The 17,929-nt window shown below is 41.0% G+C and overlaps 2 protein-coding genes across 2 annotated transcripts; one reads left to right on the forward strand and one right to left on the reverse strand.

Moving 5' to 3' along the window:
* The first annotated feature begins 456 nt into the window (after positions 1 to 456).
* Positions 457 to 14,665, forward strand: dact3b (dishevelled-binding antagonist of beta-catenin 3b). The gene is made up of 4 exons (XM_084409060.1): positions 457 to 866; positions 9,146 to 9,281; positions 9,853 to 9,945; positions 10,389 to 14,665. Exons 1-4 carry the CDS (start codon positions 657 to 659, stop codon positions 11,753 to 11,755), a joined length of 1,806 nt encoding a protein of 601 aa, XP_084265186.1. The 5' UTR covers positions 457 to 656; the 3' UTR covers positions 11,756 to 14,665.
* Positions 14,666 to 16,270: 1,605 nt separating this feature from the next.
* Positions 16,271 to 17,914, reverse strand: c5ar1 (complement C5a receptor 1). Its single transcript, XM_084408547.1, has 2 exons — positions 17,834 to 17,914; positions 16,271 to 17,559 (listed from the first exon to the last, which is right to left on the reverse strand). Exon 2 carries the CDS (start codon positions 17,552 to 17,554, stop codon positions 16,499 to 16,501), a length of 1,056 nt encoding a protein of 351 aa, XP_084264673.1. The 5' UTR covers positions 17,555 to 17,559; positions 17,834 to 17,914; the 3' UTR covers positions 16,271 to 16,498.
* Between the last annotated feature and the right edge of the window lie 15 nt (positions 17,915 to 17,929).

Genomic DNA, 17,929 nt, shown 5'->3' on the forward strand with positions numbered 1-17,929 from the left:
CATCTAAAATCATCCAGGTCGAAATGAATGACGGCTTGCTCCAGACAGTTCCCTGCAAATGACAATATCCCATGTAATAACCAAGTATTCATTAATTATCCGTATTAAGTCATCCACGCATGAATTTTCCTGTCGTCTGGCCTGTCGGTCGGTCACACGCACCAGACAGATTAATATTCTCGGCGTCCGTTCGTTCATTCATTCATTCGTTCGTTCGTTCATCCATTCATCCCTCCCATGCTTGAGCTCACGAAGACCGCCATGGTCTGCATGCAAATGAATCAGCAGAGGAGTGACCAATAAGAGTGTGGGAGATCCTCAGGAGGGCGGTGTCAGAGAGCTTACAACCAATCACAGCGGAAAGGGCGGACTATTCTAATGAGCAGGGAACACCTCAATGTACAGCAATGTGAGAGAAAAAAATTCTAAACTGATATTCCCAAATATTGTCCGTCCGACGGCAGGTATATGAGCAACCGAGGCTCGTGTTAGGGTAAAACACTCAAACCAAATGGATATGTGTCTCTTTGTAACGTGATAAACGTGCACAGTTGTAGCAGAAGCAGGCTGACGCAGATCATATTGAAAGATTGATTGCTTTTGTTCTGCTGGGAAGAGTGAGGAGGCTCCTGGTGGACCTCGGGGTTCCTCTGAAGATGATGGAAGAGCACAGGAGGATTAAACAGCGTCTGGAGGCCAGTTTCGCGTGGCTGTGTGAACTGGAGATCCTGAAGCAGCGGCAGGAGAGTCTGGTTCTCGGAGCCCTGTCGCTCGGGGACTCGCTGCCGGGATGCCCGGTGTGGGGTGATGTGGGTCCGGCTCGCAGCAGCAGAGAACAGGAGCAGCTCACGTTAAGACTTCAGCTGGTAGGTGATGAAAACCAGGAATTCCCTCCAGCGGGTCACTATCGCTTTATGGAGATGTGGAAATTCGCAAAGTATTGAGAAAAGTTTTTTTTTTTTTTTTTTTAAAGACTACTGAGTGATGCTGATGTATAGTGCCAGGCAGTCTTTCCATTATTATTCTAGCCAAGTGCACTTAAAATCTATATCTATATATATACATATATTGTTGTTGTTTCTTTCTCTTTTTTTTTTTTTCTTTTTTTTTTTTTTTTTTTGCATTTTTTGGTCCACCAAGGATCCTTTTCGATCTTAAAAGAATCATGTTTTTCTTTAGTGTAGCCTAAAGAATATTTAAAGAACCATTTGTCACTACAAATAACCTTTTTGTGGAATGAAAGGGATAGATTGGATGTTAAAGGTTCTTAATGAAACCATAGATAGCCTACCAATAAAGGACCTTTATTAGTGTGTATGAGTGTAGAAAACAAGAGGCTTGTTTAAAATATCTACTTTTTGGTGTTACGTAATTGGCTCGTGAAAACTGCCGTGTGTCGATATGGGTTTTATAACACTAAATTGCCACTATAACACCATTTAGCAGCATTTGTGCTGTATAAATAAAAACAATTTCTTTTCACAGCACGTGAATGTTTTTGACAGCTGTGATTGATGTGCAAATGGAAAGAGGGCGGGGCGTGTGGTCCTTTAACTATCCATTGTTCGTTTCGTATGGATTTATCAATTCCTACCCCTAGAAATATTAAGCTATGAATTTCTTGTTTTAAATATATCTAATATTAAATGTTATGTTGTTGTCTAATTGTCATTAAGAGTTATATGGCTTAAAAAATTAAAGTCTTAAATTTCGTTGACGAAACAGGTTGGGTTAATGTTTATATTTTAATTATTATTATTATTTTAAACTCCGTATTTCGTCTGCATAAGTGGCTGAGGAAGCAGTGTTTATCAAAGTGATATTCATAAACTAACAGAGCGCATAGTCCCTTCTGTCCTTTCATTACATGTCCATCAGAATGTCTGCCTGCAGGGATTCGGACCTCACTCTAACTTAGTTTTCAATAAAAGGCCGGTGATAAGGCGGTGAGAGAAATCAAATTAGCTGTGGTGTCTCTTTTCCCCAGAGTTTCTCCCCCATAGATGGATCAGACAAAAGGCGCATGGAGCGGAATATTAATAAGTCAGACTCTCGCGGGACGGGCGCGTGCGTGTGCGCTCGAGACGCATCACCCAAATGAGCTGTCAGCGGCAACGCGCTCCGCTTCAGCGACCACCCGAAACATCCTTCAGTTCAGTCAGCACGAGTCTATCTATCTATCTATCTATCTATCTATCTATCTATCTATCTATCTATCTATCTATCTATCTATCTATCTATCTATATCGTTCTATCGTTCTATCTATCTATCTATCTATCTATCTATCTATCTACAGGCTTGGGAGGGTTACTTTAAAAATGTATTCCGTTACAGTTACAAATTACTTCATAAAAAAAGTATTCAGTAACGTAATCCAAGTACTATAATATGAAAGTAATGTAACTGATTACTTTTGGATTACTTCAAGGTCACGTATATAAATAAAGTCAAGCAAGAAGAAATATTATAAAAAATAAAATAAAAATTAACTTTTATTTATTAAGAATTTGGTCCAGTGCACAATATTTGCAAAATATACACACAGGCCTGAATATATATTTATGTAAAGGGCTATACAGACATCTAGATTACTAATGTATGGTATTACAGATTATTTTGTTTTATTTTGAACTAATTTTTAACTAAAAAATAAAAACACAACATTTAAATTTTTTACACAATCTACATATTAGTTTATTTTAAAATAGGCCTACATGTTGACTAAAGCCGTGATCTTTCTTAATTTGCCTGACTGAACTTGGGGCGTTGGCAGTGAGTTCCCCTACGTTACCTAGACAGCGAACTTCCCGTTATGTGAGAAAAGATTAAGAAAGGACATTTTGGGTACTAAAAAAGATACTCTCCTAATTTCTACAAAATAGCAGCGGAATTTCCATGAATTAAAAGCGATTTTACCCGCAGGCAGCATCGTTTCTACTAGCAGCAGTGATTCAATCTGCGTCTGAGGAGATTGTAGAAAGCTGTTATTTGCACATGCACCAGCGCGTGGCACACGTGAGTCATTACTGGCAACAAAACCAGGAACTACTGTATAATCAAGCAGCGCTTAATATAGTGGTATTATGCCAAAATACTTATTTATTTAGTTTTAAATGAAACCATTGTAATCCTGAAAGTATTCCCCCTTTTTTCAAAATGTAACTATAATCTGATTACTACTTTTTTTGACGTAACTGTAACGGATTACAGTTACTAGATTTTTGTATCCTGATTACATAACGCCGTTACATGTATTCCGTTACTCCCCAACCCTGTCTATCTATCTATCTATCGTTCTATCGTTCTGTCATTCTGTCATTCTATCTATCATTCGTTTGTTCTGTGGTTCTATCATTTTATCTATCTATCTCTGTATCTATCGTTCTATCATTCTATCTATCTATCTATCTATCTATCTATCTATCTATCTATCTATCTATCTATCTATCTATCTATCTATCTATCTATCTATCTATCTATCTATCTGTTCCTGACTGATTCAAAATTCAGCTGTTAATTAACCAATTAGAATGAATCCAATTTGATCTCCTAGTCCTCAGGCAACTACAGCGAGGATGGAGTGCTCACACTCACACACACACACACTCACAGCCCTGTGGGTAACATTTAATTACACATGCACCCTTTAATTATATAATTAGCAATGTAACTGTGAAAAATTCTTATAACTCATACCAGTTTTTTCATGTTAATCTCTGCGCTTTAAACCAGTTCACAAACAAAGTTTACAAATAAACCAGTTTATTTGTAGTTCAGCTTTGTAGATGAGAACCCAGCAGTGTGTGCATTACAGTAGCTAGTTTGTACAGTACATACAACGTCTGTTCAAACACACATCAACCCTCAAGGCCAAAGTTTTCCTGCTGTAGTTGCTGTGGATGTGTGGATTCGTGCAGTTTAGAGATGTATTTTGGACTTCAGGACTGTTATGTTGATGTGTGTGTAAGCTGATATAGTGGGGGCAGGGTGGTGTGTGTGTGTGTGTGTAGAAGTAGGATGCTGGTTGTGTGTCCCATTTTGCCACATTAAAGGCAAGGCGCTCACGGCATCCGGATAATGAGAATACACATGCAGCCTGATCTCCCTCAGGTCCTGTCTGTTTCTGTGATAATCAAATAGACTGCTGCCTTCTGCATGCTTTTGTGCGTGAGGCCCTCTGAGGGCGAGACACCAAACCAGCTGATCCGTCGCACGACAGTTAATCATGAAGCAGAATCAAAGATCTCCAAGGGAACACAAGACGAGGTGGAGTCAGACTTCAGAGAGAATAGCTGATATTAGCTCTGAAATCATCTAAACTGTTTTCAGTGGGGGTGGGGGGGTGGGGTACACACTGAAAAGCGTATTGAATGTATTTCTGGTCCTCTCTCTCTTGTTCTCTGTTTTTCCTTCCTATACTTGTCATTTTCTCTCATGCGCTTGAGCTTTGACCTCAGCCGCTAAACCATGTTGCCATGGTTTTATGAGCGATTCAATTCTAAGAACACATTCTTTTAAGTCTTATTTTTGTCATGTAGAATGACCAGGTGAATTCAAGCGGTGATGCAAACCTGCTGATTTCAATATAAATGGTGTGTTGCAAGAACATAGAAGAAAGCAGTGTTCCATCATTTGACTCAAATATCAGACAATTTTAACTTATCTCTGATGCAGTTATGAATTGTCCAGTGAGAATTTCAGAGAGGCAGGTCTGGTTGTGCTTTTTGAAATCCAATTAGCTGTATTTCCAATTGATTTCAAACTGATTATATCTTTCCAAACCCTTAAAATGGATCTAACGCAATCTCAGCCATCAAACGCTCTGCGTTCTCCAGTGTGTAGGTTCACTTATAGGCCTACTAATAGATGAAAAATTGGATTATGTAGAGAATAAAACATTAAAAGGCAAAAGATTTGCCATGATATCATAATTTTCCCAGTGCCGATTATACTGGTTTTACTTAAAAGAAGTTGAACCAAAGATTAAGGACACATGTGTCTGTCTGAGACATTAGCATGCTGTGTCCTAAATCGCTCCCCAATACCATTATATACTATTTGACTCGACGGCCATTTGTTGTGGTGTCAACAACATTGAGTAATAATTTGTTCGATTTATATAGCTCTTTTCTGGGTACTCAAAGGGCTTTTACATATCGAAGAGGGGAATCTCCCTCATCCACCACCAATGTTCAGCATCCACCTGGATGATTCGACGGCAGCCATTTTGCGCCAGAATGCCCAGCACACACCAGCTTATTGGTTTAGAGGAGACAGATTGATGAAGCCAATCAGTATGAGGACGATTAGGAGGCCATGATGGACAGAGGCCAATGGGCAAATTTTGCCAGGATGCCGGGGTTACACCTCTACACTTTTTTGAAGGACATCCTAGGATTTTTTATGACCACAGAGAGTGAGGACCTCGGTTTAACGTCCCCATCACTATACTGGGGTGTTAGGACCCACACAGACCCAGACCACAGGGTGAGCGCTTCCTGCTGGCCTCACTAACACCTCCTCCAACAGCAGTCCAGGTACTAACCACAGATCCAGGTCTTAGGTCACTGTATACATCTCATGTTACCCAGCAACGCTAGCGCGGTAGCACCGAACACAAACACACCAGACTGCCTTGGTGGAAAAGGGGTAAGGGTGATAGCTGCTGGCTGAACACTCATAGGCCCTGTCCCAAATGGCATACTTCATGTGTACTTTCGGTCTCGTGGACTTAAATTGCGCGTGCTTGCCGAGTCTACGAGTCCGTAGGCCGTCCCATTCAGCATTTTAACTCTCTGAAGTGTGCTCAGCAGCGCCCCCTTTGTACCCTTGAAGCGGTCTTCCGCGAAGCCCGCATATATGCAGGCTCCACACACTTTAACTACCTCAGGAATCCTTGCGAAAGGCCAATCAGACAATGGATGGGAGGAGATTTCGCTCACGGATAATTGTTGACATGGCTGAGAAGAAAATATTACGTTTTTTATGACCTAGATGGACATTTTACCAGTTGTTACCTACAGTTTATACAAACATTATGGTCATCGACCAGTGGTTGATGTCTCAAACACAATAATAGTGCGTTGAATAACACGATCACATTATGATTCATTAAATAAATAGAACCGAATGTCAGGGCTTTACTGAGTCATATGTAAACATAGTATGAATATTGAAACCTGTAAATTCATCTGAAACTTTCATTATGTGTTAAAATTGTAATCTTAGTTCAAATGGAACATTATGTATTATTATGTACAACTGTATACATCATTTAAATAAGCATGATGTATCTATTGTCTAATGCCCAGGTGGCATGCACAATATCAAAATATAGAACTGTAAAATTAGGCTGTGTAGTTAACATAGCGCAAAAATGTGATTTCTCCTGTCCAACAACAACCAGACCGTTATTTCCGGCTTGACGATCGAGTCTGTCCCAAAAATACCTCTCAATGCGCCCTCATGGACTCGCGCCAAGGGCCCTATAGGTCTGCACTACATGATGTCACCAAAGTGTGGACTCTGAGGAAGTCCACAAGTCCGGAGTGTGCCATTTGGGACAGGGCCATACAGTACACTCATTCAGTCCCATAATGCACCTCAATAACGAGTGTACACTGATGTACACTCAAAGGTTAGCTGCTAGAGAAGGTGTGGGCAACTCTGGCTTTCCTGCAGAGTTTAGCTCTTACCCAATCAAACACACCTGAACAAGCTAATCAATGTCTTCAGGATTAATGGAAAGATACATGTGATTTGAATCAGGGTTTGAGCTTAACGCTGCAGGAAAATGGATCTTGAAGTGCCAGAGTTGACCAGCCTTGTGCTAGAAAATACCCATTCACTGTGAGCACTTCCAGTGCAATCAGTGTCCGAATTCACTCACTCGGTTTCATTTACTCATTCATGGACTATGTAAGTGAAGTAACGTGTGGAATGTGAAGAGATGTGTTAAGAGTTTTAACCAGAAAAACAAAAAGTGTTTGCCTAACCTACCTTTAAGGCTCTTCTGTACATCAAGATATTGACTGATGTCAATTAAGTTTCACTCATTCTCATGTCTCCTCTTTAAAATAAAATGTCATACCGTGATTGTCCGTCATACGATTGTAACCGGTATTACTGTGGCAAGCCTCCATGTTATATAAAACAAAGTTATTCCAAACATATCTTAACCTTGTGCATCAGCCTGTCTCAACCTAAATTGTTGAAAGTCCACTGAAAAATGTGTTTTATTAGCTTTTGAAAAATCTCCCCAGTCTATTTCTCACATCTGTCTTGGATCTCTACACTCAAACATTGGTTGTCATCATTATACCCTTTATTATGGGGGGGAAGAGAACTGAGAGAACACTGAACTGAAAGTGGTTAAAATAATGATCCAAGTTAAACCACCTTTGCGTCATAGACCAGCGAAATATAACAAGAAACCAAAAATACTCACTGAGCGGTGATTCAGGCCAGGTGTGGACCATACTGTGATGCATGGACAAAATCTGGACAAACTAAACCATGAACAAAACTTAAATAAAACCCAGACCCAGACTGCATTAAACACAGGTTCACTTGCAACATGGTGCCAACCACAATGTGTTTTGATCTAGCTGTCGGAAGCATGAAACTAGGTCCTGAAACAAAACCAGAGCCACAGGATTAAAAAATAGCATACTCAACAGTATCTGTCCTGTCTTTGGTAAATTATTGATGTTCCGGGATTGGTGCATATGCATATACTGCTGTCAGTGGTGCACACACTACACTTGTAACATGCACACAAACACCTGTGCTTGAAGCATTCTGTCCAAACCATCTTACATCCATCTGTCACACAAATAATTATAGATTATTCTAATGCAGATGCACAATACATCATTACTATTTTCTTTCATTCAAGAGAGCAGTTTTTAGGGCTGTAATATAACGGACTTTTTAAATTATTTAAGATTTAACAGTGTTTTATGCAGTGAGGGCGAGTAATGGCAATCTAGGGCATACATTAGGTTAATATGGGAAAAAAAATTAACTATATATTAACTATATTATGCTGATGCACCCTACAACTGTCCTCTCAGCTATGCGCTTATTGGCGCTTTTCCACTGCATGGTGCGGCTCGGTACGGCTCACTTTTAGGGGGTTTCCACTACGTACAGTACCTAGTACCTGGTTCTTTTTTTAGTACCACCTCGGTTGAGGTTCTAAGCGAGCCGTACCGATAATAAAATGTGACGTGTAAACACTGCAGATTGCTGAGAATCGTCACTACCAGCGTCATTGGATTTGCGACACGAGACTCCAACCCTCTAGATTTGAATAGTCAGCAACAGCTACCGCAGTATCATTTGTTCGCACAACTTTTTTTAAACGACTTGCTTTAAACGACCGTCACATGCAACTTGAAAAAAGAAATGACTGACGGCGCAACCATAACGATCAGTCTATAATCCCATCCACTTTGAAGGGTACTAAACCGAGCCAAAGTAAAGCGAGCCGAGCCGAGCAGAGCCAAGTCGTGCCGACCCAAGTCTTACCACACAGTGGAAAAGCAACATCTGTCTGTTATTGTGTTTGTATTGGGTTACTGTCACGATCACATACACGGAAAGGTAAGTAAGATCCAATCGCAATTTATTAGGGTAATCCGTAATCATAATCCAAGTCAGGCAAAAGGTCAAAATCCAACAAAGGCAGTCCAGAAACCACGAAACAATACAGGCATGGAAACATGGAAGTGTGCAGACATCAAACAAGGACTCCATGACAAACACTGAAACAGACAGAGTATATATACAGATACAAACAAGGTGACGGGAAACAGCTGTGTGTAATAATCAATGAGTGACAGAACAGGATGATGGGAAATGTAGTTAAATGAGTGAATGACACCGTGGAAGAAGAGGACCTCTAGTGGTTACCCAGGGAAACCCAACCCAGACACTGTGACAGTTACTGCATTCCTGTAGCTCAAACATTAACGCATGAGCGCTCCCAATGTCAAGGTTATGGGTTTGATTCTCAGGAAATGCATGAACTGATCAAAGGTAAAGCTTGAATGCAGTGTAAGTCACTTTGAATAAAAGTGTCTGCCAAATGCATTCATTTTTACTTGCCCTCACTACTGACCTTTCTGTTGTACCCTGCAGAACCGGCTCCAGGGTGCCCCCAGTCTGCTGATGCTGGCACTGCAACAGCAGCTCAGTGAGTTGAGGATGGATACAGGACTCATATGTGAGCAGAATACAGAGGAGGATTTGGACAGTCCCAGCACATCAAGCTCAGGTACTCCATGACTCTAAGAATCATTTATTCCAGATAGTGTTCTGCAAAATTGCACACTTGTTGTGGATATATTTTACTATGTACAGATGCACAAAAATGTTGGTCAAAACCCGATATTTGGTATAGTTGGTGTTATAACAGATGAGATGGACAATGTTAAATATATAGGCTGCTATATTTTGTTTTGTGTTCCTAAAGCTCTGATCTTGAGTTTACATATTTCAGAAGAAGAACAGTAGAATTGTTTTTAGCTTGGAACTTCTTAAATACTTGTGTAACCGCATACAGAAAAAGAGTAATCCGAGCTTCTGCTTCTGACATCAACCTAACCATTCTGACACCAACCATTTCCCACTTCCGATATGGTCACGGATATACAGTATTGCGCACACCTAGTTACAGTATGCAATGAGCTGGTTTTGTGTCAGGGAATGTGTTGCCATGTAAAGTCATTTTTAATAGAGAGGCGTATTGGTTGCACATGTGAAAAACGTACACTCAGATGTTGTGAATAATAGAATGAAAGCTGATAACATTGAAAATAAGATTTCAACTTATCTTGACCCCTCAGGGTTTTATGAGCAAAGTGAAAGTCTGTCTCCTCCACTGCGTTCCTGCTCCTCTCCAAAACTCACTGCCTCCTGTCACAGGCCCAGATCTATGGGTGAGTGTTTCTTTTAATCACATCTCACACCCACGTTTTTGTTTATTCTATATCAGAGCATTCATTTGTACTCGCAATACTATGAATTACCCTGTGGACCTATGAGTATTTTGTGATTTAAACTAGGGGGTTTCAAATTGATGCTCATAGATCCTGCAAGGTGGGTGCTTGGGGAAAATTGAGGGGGAAAGGTATTAAAACAAAATTAAATTAAATTAAATAAAAATCAACTTGTGGTCTTGATAATATAATTATTACCTTTTACCCATACAGGATAAAAGTGTCTACAATAAAACATAGGCCTAGCTGCTTTTGAAGAAGGAAGTCGTTTGCAAGGGGATCATCATACATGAGGTCCTTGGCATCAGAAAGTTTGAAAACCCCTGGTGTTTAGAACTAATTTTATTTCTCATAAAATAATCAATTTTTTCACATGCTGACAGATGCCTACATGCTGGACTGGGAGGGTCATATGGAGCCCACAGTACATGCCAGCCTTCCCCGCTCATTTTCTGCCCCATACCCCCCATTGGAGGGTATTGCAGAGGGAATAGAGGATGAAGAAGAAGATGAAGAAAGCCCTCAGTGGGTTACAGATCAGATGGCTGATGGGAATGAAAGCCTTACAGCCGAGATGAGCCTCACTTCTGATGCTCAGGCTGATCCTACAGTGAAGATAGATGATGGCCCAACCGAAGAGGACATCCAGCAGGCTATGCGTGTGGAGACGTACATCCTGAGACTCCTGCAGCGGCGACACTTCAGATCTACAGCAGGACTCGACTCTGAGCCCGATCAGTGGCAAGACTTACACAATTACCCTCCTGGTTACCCACAGCTTTCACTTGAGCAGTCGGAATGGCAGGAATGGGCACCGCTCTCAGAGGAAGCGAATGAGGGCGAGACCCAAGACAGATATTACATGAACCTTCCCAATGCTCAGACTGGACCAACTTCCCTGAGCAGCGAGGAGCCAGAATCCTCCTTAGAAATTGATCAGTATGGAGTTAAAGAAGTTTACGACAGCAGCAACGACTCGCCTCGTCATCAACCGGTTTACAACAAACGTCGTCCCACGATGTCAGATACCATGAAACCACACATTCACACCTGCTGCAATCACACCTGCGTACCTATGTCGTCAACTCCAGAGTCCCGTGAACAACGCCAGCCCATTCCATCTCAAAAGTGGGCTCTTCTTCGGTCCCTAACCAGAAGGGTTCCAGAGGAAAGGTGGACAACTCTAGGAGAGAGACAAACCAAGTCGACCTGCCGCTCTCGGTCGGAGGACAGTTGCGTCTCTCAAGGATGGGCCGCCCAACCGGAGCACAAATATCATACTGTGGGACGGGACATCGGCAGGCATCATAGTGATGAATTTTACCCATCCAATCAGCGACTCTGGTGCTCCACTGCAGATCTCAGTCAAGAAGAGGATGAGGGGATATTCAGAGAGGATGTGCATGAACTCAGCGGAAATCATTTACCGGTCAAACACACTAGTGTTCAGTTTGTGGAGCAGAGCCAGAGGGTGCAAGAACGGTCAGAGGCCGCTCCTGCGCCGCCCAATGGTTCCGACTCCAGTCTGAGTGAGACTTTCTCTCCAGGGACCAGTTCAGTGTCCAGTGACTCAGATGAGAGCGGAGGGCTGGTCTGGCCTCAACAACTTCCTCCACGTTTGCCCCCTTCCTCCTCCTCGTCCTTACAGAATCCCTCCAATGATGTGGTCAAGATTAAAGCCTCACATGCGCTCAAAAAGAAGATCATGCGTTTTCGTTCAGGCTCCCTCAAACTAATGACCACTGTATGAACATCTCTGCCTATTTCTCCACTAAATTCATTTGAAAACTTCATTTAATCTGCTTGTTAAGTCGTGACATATTGAATACTGTTTCCGGGTCCAAGCTTCTACTCCGTTTCAAGTGAGAATACCGACTCAACAGACGTTTATGAGCACTCTTCATTCAAACTTTTAAAAACTCAAGGTGCTCATGGTGTCCCAGACAACAATATTTGAACGATTCAGAAGATGATAAGGTTAGAATAAAACATTTTCAGTAGTACTACAGCATACCGTGAGTGTATACTAGCACAGTTTGTAGTCTGCTTTTGAGATCCGACAGAGCATTTGGACTCAGAAGCTGTGACGTGCCACCAGATTTAACCGGATTCAGATTTGTTTATAAGTCCGTCCCCTCTTTGTTTCTTGCTGTACCTTGTTTTCTTTATTTTCACTCCTGGGATTCTTTAGTTTAGTTTAGTTTGTTTATTTATAAAGCGCATTTCAACAGTCACAGGACTGACCAAAGTGCTGTACAATCATTAAATAGAACATAGCATACGGTTAAAATACACAACAGCTGAGAGGTTACATGTAGTATTAGACAATTGAACTATAGACATATATTCAACATCAAATTAAAATTTATAGGCTACAGAAGAGAGGACACTTAGATGGTATTAAAAGCTAAGGAGAATAGATGAGTTTTCAGTAGGGATTTAAAAACTGGTAGAGAGTGAGCTGTTCTAATTTGTATTGGCAGGTTGTTCCATAATCTGGGTCCCACTACTGAAAAGGCTCTATCTCCTCTACGCTTCAACCTTGTGCAAGGAACAGCAAGTATATTAAGATTACTGGATCTGGATTCTTGTATCTTTCTTCTGGTAAATGAAAGATTTGACGAGACGCAACCACAAGATACAAAGCAAACCCACAAAGCACACCAAACCCATTAAGGCAGGGTTTCTCAAACTCGGTCCTGGAGGGCCACTGTCATGCACAGTCTAGCTCCAACCCTGATCAAACACTAGCCTGGTAATACCAGACTCTGCTACTTCGCTTTGCTTCGTAGAGAGAGTCTGGAGTTCCGTAATAGAAAAACGTTTTCTTTACCGCCTGGGAGCGCTAGTCTGAAGCTTAAAATCATTGGTTACCCGTAAGCCAATCACATAACGTTTGGTTATGGCGTGTGTTATGCGCATGCTCAGCCGCATCTAACTTCCACTGTAAACACATGTATGATGCGAAAACAAAACCATCGAGCGAAATACCGGAGTGAACATGGCTGTGAACGACTTTTGCAGATTATATGAAGTAAATCTACGCATCCACGGTACAATCAGCGTCTACGTCACGGCTCTCAGCCCGCCCTCTGGTCGTTGATTGGCCGGCTGTTTTCAGGCCGGAGGAAAACGGAAAGCTATGACGCGGTCTCAGACTGAGTACAGAAGCGAAATGAAATTGAGCAGAAGTACGAAGTCTGCCGTAGTCAGGCTAATCAAACACACCTGAGCAAGCTAATCAATGTCTTCAGGATCACTAGAAACTCACAGCTAGGTGTGTTTGATCAGGGTTGGAGCTAAACTGTGCAGGACAGTGGCCCTCCAGGACCGAAACCCTGTGTTAAAGGAACAAATTCTGTCATAATTTACTCACCCTCATGTTATTCCAAACCTGTATGACTTTCATTTTTCTATCGAACACAAAAATAACATATTGTATTTTGTCCACACAATGGAAGTGAATGGACAACAAAACTGTATCAACTGTATTCAAACCTGTATGACTTTCTTTCTCATGTGGAATAAATATTTTGAAGAATGTTGGTGACCATGACAATGTTTGACTTCTTCAAAATATTTCTTCCACATGAGAAAGAAAGTCATACAGCTTTGAAATGACAAGAGGCTGAGTAAATAATGCCATAATTTTCATTTTGTGGTCAACTATCCCTTTAAAAAGACCATGAGTCTGTAATGTTTCTAAATCACTTTCCTCAGCTTCAAGTTCTCTGGCATGCGCCTAAATCTCTTTCTTTCATTACTATAGCTATATATTTGAGCTTTCCCCCCACTTAATAAGCCATTTTAAGTTATTTTGTTCTTGATTACTGACAAGACAGTGAAATAGAGGCAGGAGACCATGTGAGATGAGAGAATTAAACAGGATCGAGGTCTCAAACTGAAGAGTGCGGGCCAGAAGTCCAGAATTATGACTAGGATTAAAAAGCCATTTTAATCCTACATTGCTGATCATGATGTCACATTCTTCACTGTGTAATGCAGAATGGAAATATTTGTCCTGGGAATATTTTAACAAGCAAACAGGAATTACTAAATACTCAGAGAGCAAACTGCAGGATGAAGAGAGATATTCCCTCACCTGGAATTGATTCTCATTAGCTTAGCATTTTAAAGAGGGCAATTTTCACAGCCCATCTCACACACATATGACAGGATGTGCCTGGGGTTACGGAGGCATCATTATCAGTACTACGTACCACTTTGCCTGCCATGTCCCAGGTGTTGTGTCTAGTTTGCACAGTATGTTAACCATGAGAATGAAGTTTACTTGATACATATTTTGTAGCATGTTTGTTAAAACGCATTTGTAGTGTACTGCAGATTTTTCGACATTTATAGGAACTAATTAGTATTTATACTTTATGAGGTTTGATAACACATAGCTTCTTTATTGGCGCCACCTAGTGCATTGGAGGACTGGAATAGTTCATTTTCTTGCTGCTACACAGCCAAACTCCCTTTACCTGTGTTGTACAGTGGAAATGCACTCTAGTGTGGAGTGTACTAAAGTATGCCTTGCCTGAACATAATAGTTCACCATGCATCTTTGATCTCATAGCCTGCAGTGTATTTTCAAGATTGTCATGTAGTCTTTGAAAATGTTCCTGCTCATTGCATGTTGTTAATAAACTTTTATTTATTTATCAGCCATTGTCTCAGATTCGTCCATGGGTATGATTTGAAATAATAGATTCAAAGTATTTTTACTTCAGCTACATAGGACTTGATAGATTAATTATCTCAGAGTCATAGGGCCCTGCCTAGTTGTACAAATGCATACCAGAAGAAATAAAACTTCAGTTCAAAACTTTATCTTTATTTCCTATTTTCAATATGTATACAGACATGGTTAAACAAGATGCAAAAAGTAGATTATATGTAGGCTACAAATGACTTCTGATAATCAGTCACATACATATTACAGTCACACAAAACTCAAACAAAATTGCAATACACCTCATACAATCACAACAAACAGGAGAGCAGGAGAGGTTATAAGAGATATAAATTCTGTTCATTGCTCAACATTCTGTATTGTTCTCAGTTGCCATGGAGTGCTGTTATATTTAGCATGCCTTGTCGTGCAGTTAGAAACGGAAACGTTGCTAACACATAACCAGACAAAATATCAGTTCTGAAATGTTTTAACAAAGCCTTTCAGAATCACTTTTACCAAATCACAGGATTTGTCTACCTTTTTGCCAGAAGTACACCCACATCACTAACTAGCATTGATGGTTTAACTTCCATTTTATCAGATAAAATCCAGGATAATAATATGCTTTACCTTGTTGAGTATGAATTTGCAATTTTTGTCCTATTTTTTGTCAGCTGCATGTGATGTGAGTGGGAGGGACATTCTTATTCTAGAGAGCATTTGATTGGATAACAAATCTGTACAATGCAATGAGACATCAATATATTTTCTAGAAGTAAAAAAAAAAAAAAGGAAAAGTAGTACACTAACATGTGGCCTCAAAGCTAAAACACATAAACCAAAAGCCACAAATCTCTAATGATGATGATATGATGATATATAATCATGTGATGGTTGGAAGTCACAGCTCTACCAGCTGACAGTTTTAAACAGTCACTCTTTACTGACCTCTATTGGTTAGTCAAGCTCATGAACAGCCATAGATGTATACACGTTTATATCTATGATGAACAGCAGGCATTTTATAACTATGAAGGACAAAACACTCCTGGCAAGTTCAGCTTCTCGTGCTAATATATAAAACACGTACAAAGTTATGGGTGTAGGCTACCTTTGATATGTTTTTAACATTTATTTCAGTGCGGTACATCCACCTCACAACTTATAAGCAGACAAAATGTAAACACAAAATTTTACACACAAAAATTATTTCAATAATTGCATTTTTATTTAACACAAAGAGCACCGCATTTCAGTTGTGTCTGGTGAAACGGCTTTTTATATGCTACATGATATAGTTTTGATGAATGCAAGGGCATTTTAAAAGTTTTAAGTATTATAATAATATATTAACTATAATATTTATTTAATTCATGAGCCACTTAATCTTTACTCATAATAACTTCCCCTCCCTTTTACAGCGCCATCTTGTCTAATGTCTTGTCTAATGACGTGTCTACTGGCGTGAGGGCGGGGCAACCTGTCACTCACATGAGACCCACCAATAGCAAACCTCCACCCTTTCCAGAAGCCGGTTAACTCAAATATACGTCAAGGCAAGAAAAGTCGATCCAACTTTTGTTTCATTCCGACTTTAATCACAAGACAGAAATGCCATCCGGTTCAGCATCTAGAGGTTTTGTTCGCTATACATAATATAACATAATAGACCGATATTGGTTACTAATGTTGTACATCTTTGTTGTGTAGCATGTCTAGTGACACAAATATAAATAAATAGGTTTTATAAATCTAGAAATGATTCCGGAGGGCAGTATTTGAAGACTAGGGTTTATTGATGCACTTGTGATTTCATAGGGGCTTCTCTCTGAGCGTCCCGTCTGTGGTTGACTTACTGATTGCAGTCATGCTGACTCGATTGGTCGGAGCCTCGGATGCGAAGTGGAGCACACTCCTCAGAGAGCTAATGAGATTGGCCTTGAAACCGCGGCCGAGGCACACGTAGAGCAGCGGGTTCAGGCAGCTGTTCACGTAACCCAAACAGACCGTCAGCACATGGGCCAGATGCAGGTTGGCTTCAGTACGTTCTGACTGTCTGTTCATCACCAACCACAGAACATCCACGATCTGTAGGGGAATCCAGCATAGGAAGAAGCTGAGCACCACCGCCAGGATGACACGCAGCGTCCGGGCCGACTTGTCGCTGCCTCTTTGTCTCCCGGAGCTCGTCATGTGGTAAACCTTCCAATGGCTGGCGCAGATGATCAGGAAAGGCAGCAGAAAAGACAGAAAACTGCGTGTAAGGACTACGGCCCACGAGATAGCTAAGCTACTGTAGGAGCTTTCGCACAATATTTTAGTCTCGGTCACTTCACGTGCCTCCATGAGAGCAAATTGAGGAGAACCTCCAAGGAGAGCGAGAATCCAGACGACCAAACAGACACTACGGGCCTGTCTCGGATGCCTGTGGTTCTGGCACCACACCGGGTTGGTCACCAGAAGGAAACGGTCCAAGCTGATCACAACCAGGAGCAGAACGCTGCAGTACATCATCATGTAGAACAGACCGTTGAGTAATTTGCAAGCAAAATCGCCAAAAGGCCAGTGTTGGTCCTGGGCGAGCGGGACCATGAGGAGCGGCAACGACAAGCAGCACAGCAGATCGGCGACGGCCAGATTTAAAAACCACTGCGCGTTCACAGAGTTCGGCATTCTGAACGCGGTCACCCACACCACCAGACCGTTCCCAGGGACGCCCAACAGGAACACAGTGCTGTAGCAGACCAGAGCGAACCAGTGCCGGGGACCTATCATGGACAGTGGCGTTTCAGGGGGGACCTCAATTTCGGTGCAGTTTTCAGTGCCATCGCAATCATAAAAGGAAAAATTGTAAAAATATTCCTCCATTTCAGCTGTGAAATTAGAAAGAGAGAAATAACTGAAAATGTGCAAAGTAGGCAAAAATCCTCAAACAGAGTCTAGTGGTTATTTGAGAGTCATATCATGCTATATTTAATCAATCTAATTTTCAAGAGACAAACATTGCAATATTACTGTTAAAATATACTATTGTTAGGTCTTCTTTTGTCTACAAAAGGAATATATATATTAAAAAAAAGTTCAACACTTTGTTATTAATATAGCTCTAATCATGTTAAAAAAAAAGATCAAAATTACAAAAGATACCTGTGATTCAAGCCGTGCAGATCTGCGACAGCAAATGTGATTGAGGTTGTCTCTTGCGTCCCTTATAGCCAGGAAATGATTGCAAGCTGCTGTGAA

Source organism: Rutilus rutilus (assembly GCF_951802725.1).
Source record: "Rutilus rutilus genome assembly, chromosome: 5".
Classification (NCBI taxonomy): Eukaryota; Metazoa; Chordata; class Actinopteri; order Cypriniformes; family Leuciscidae; genus Rutilus; species Rutilus rutilus.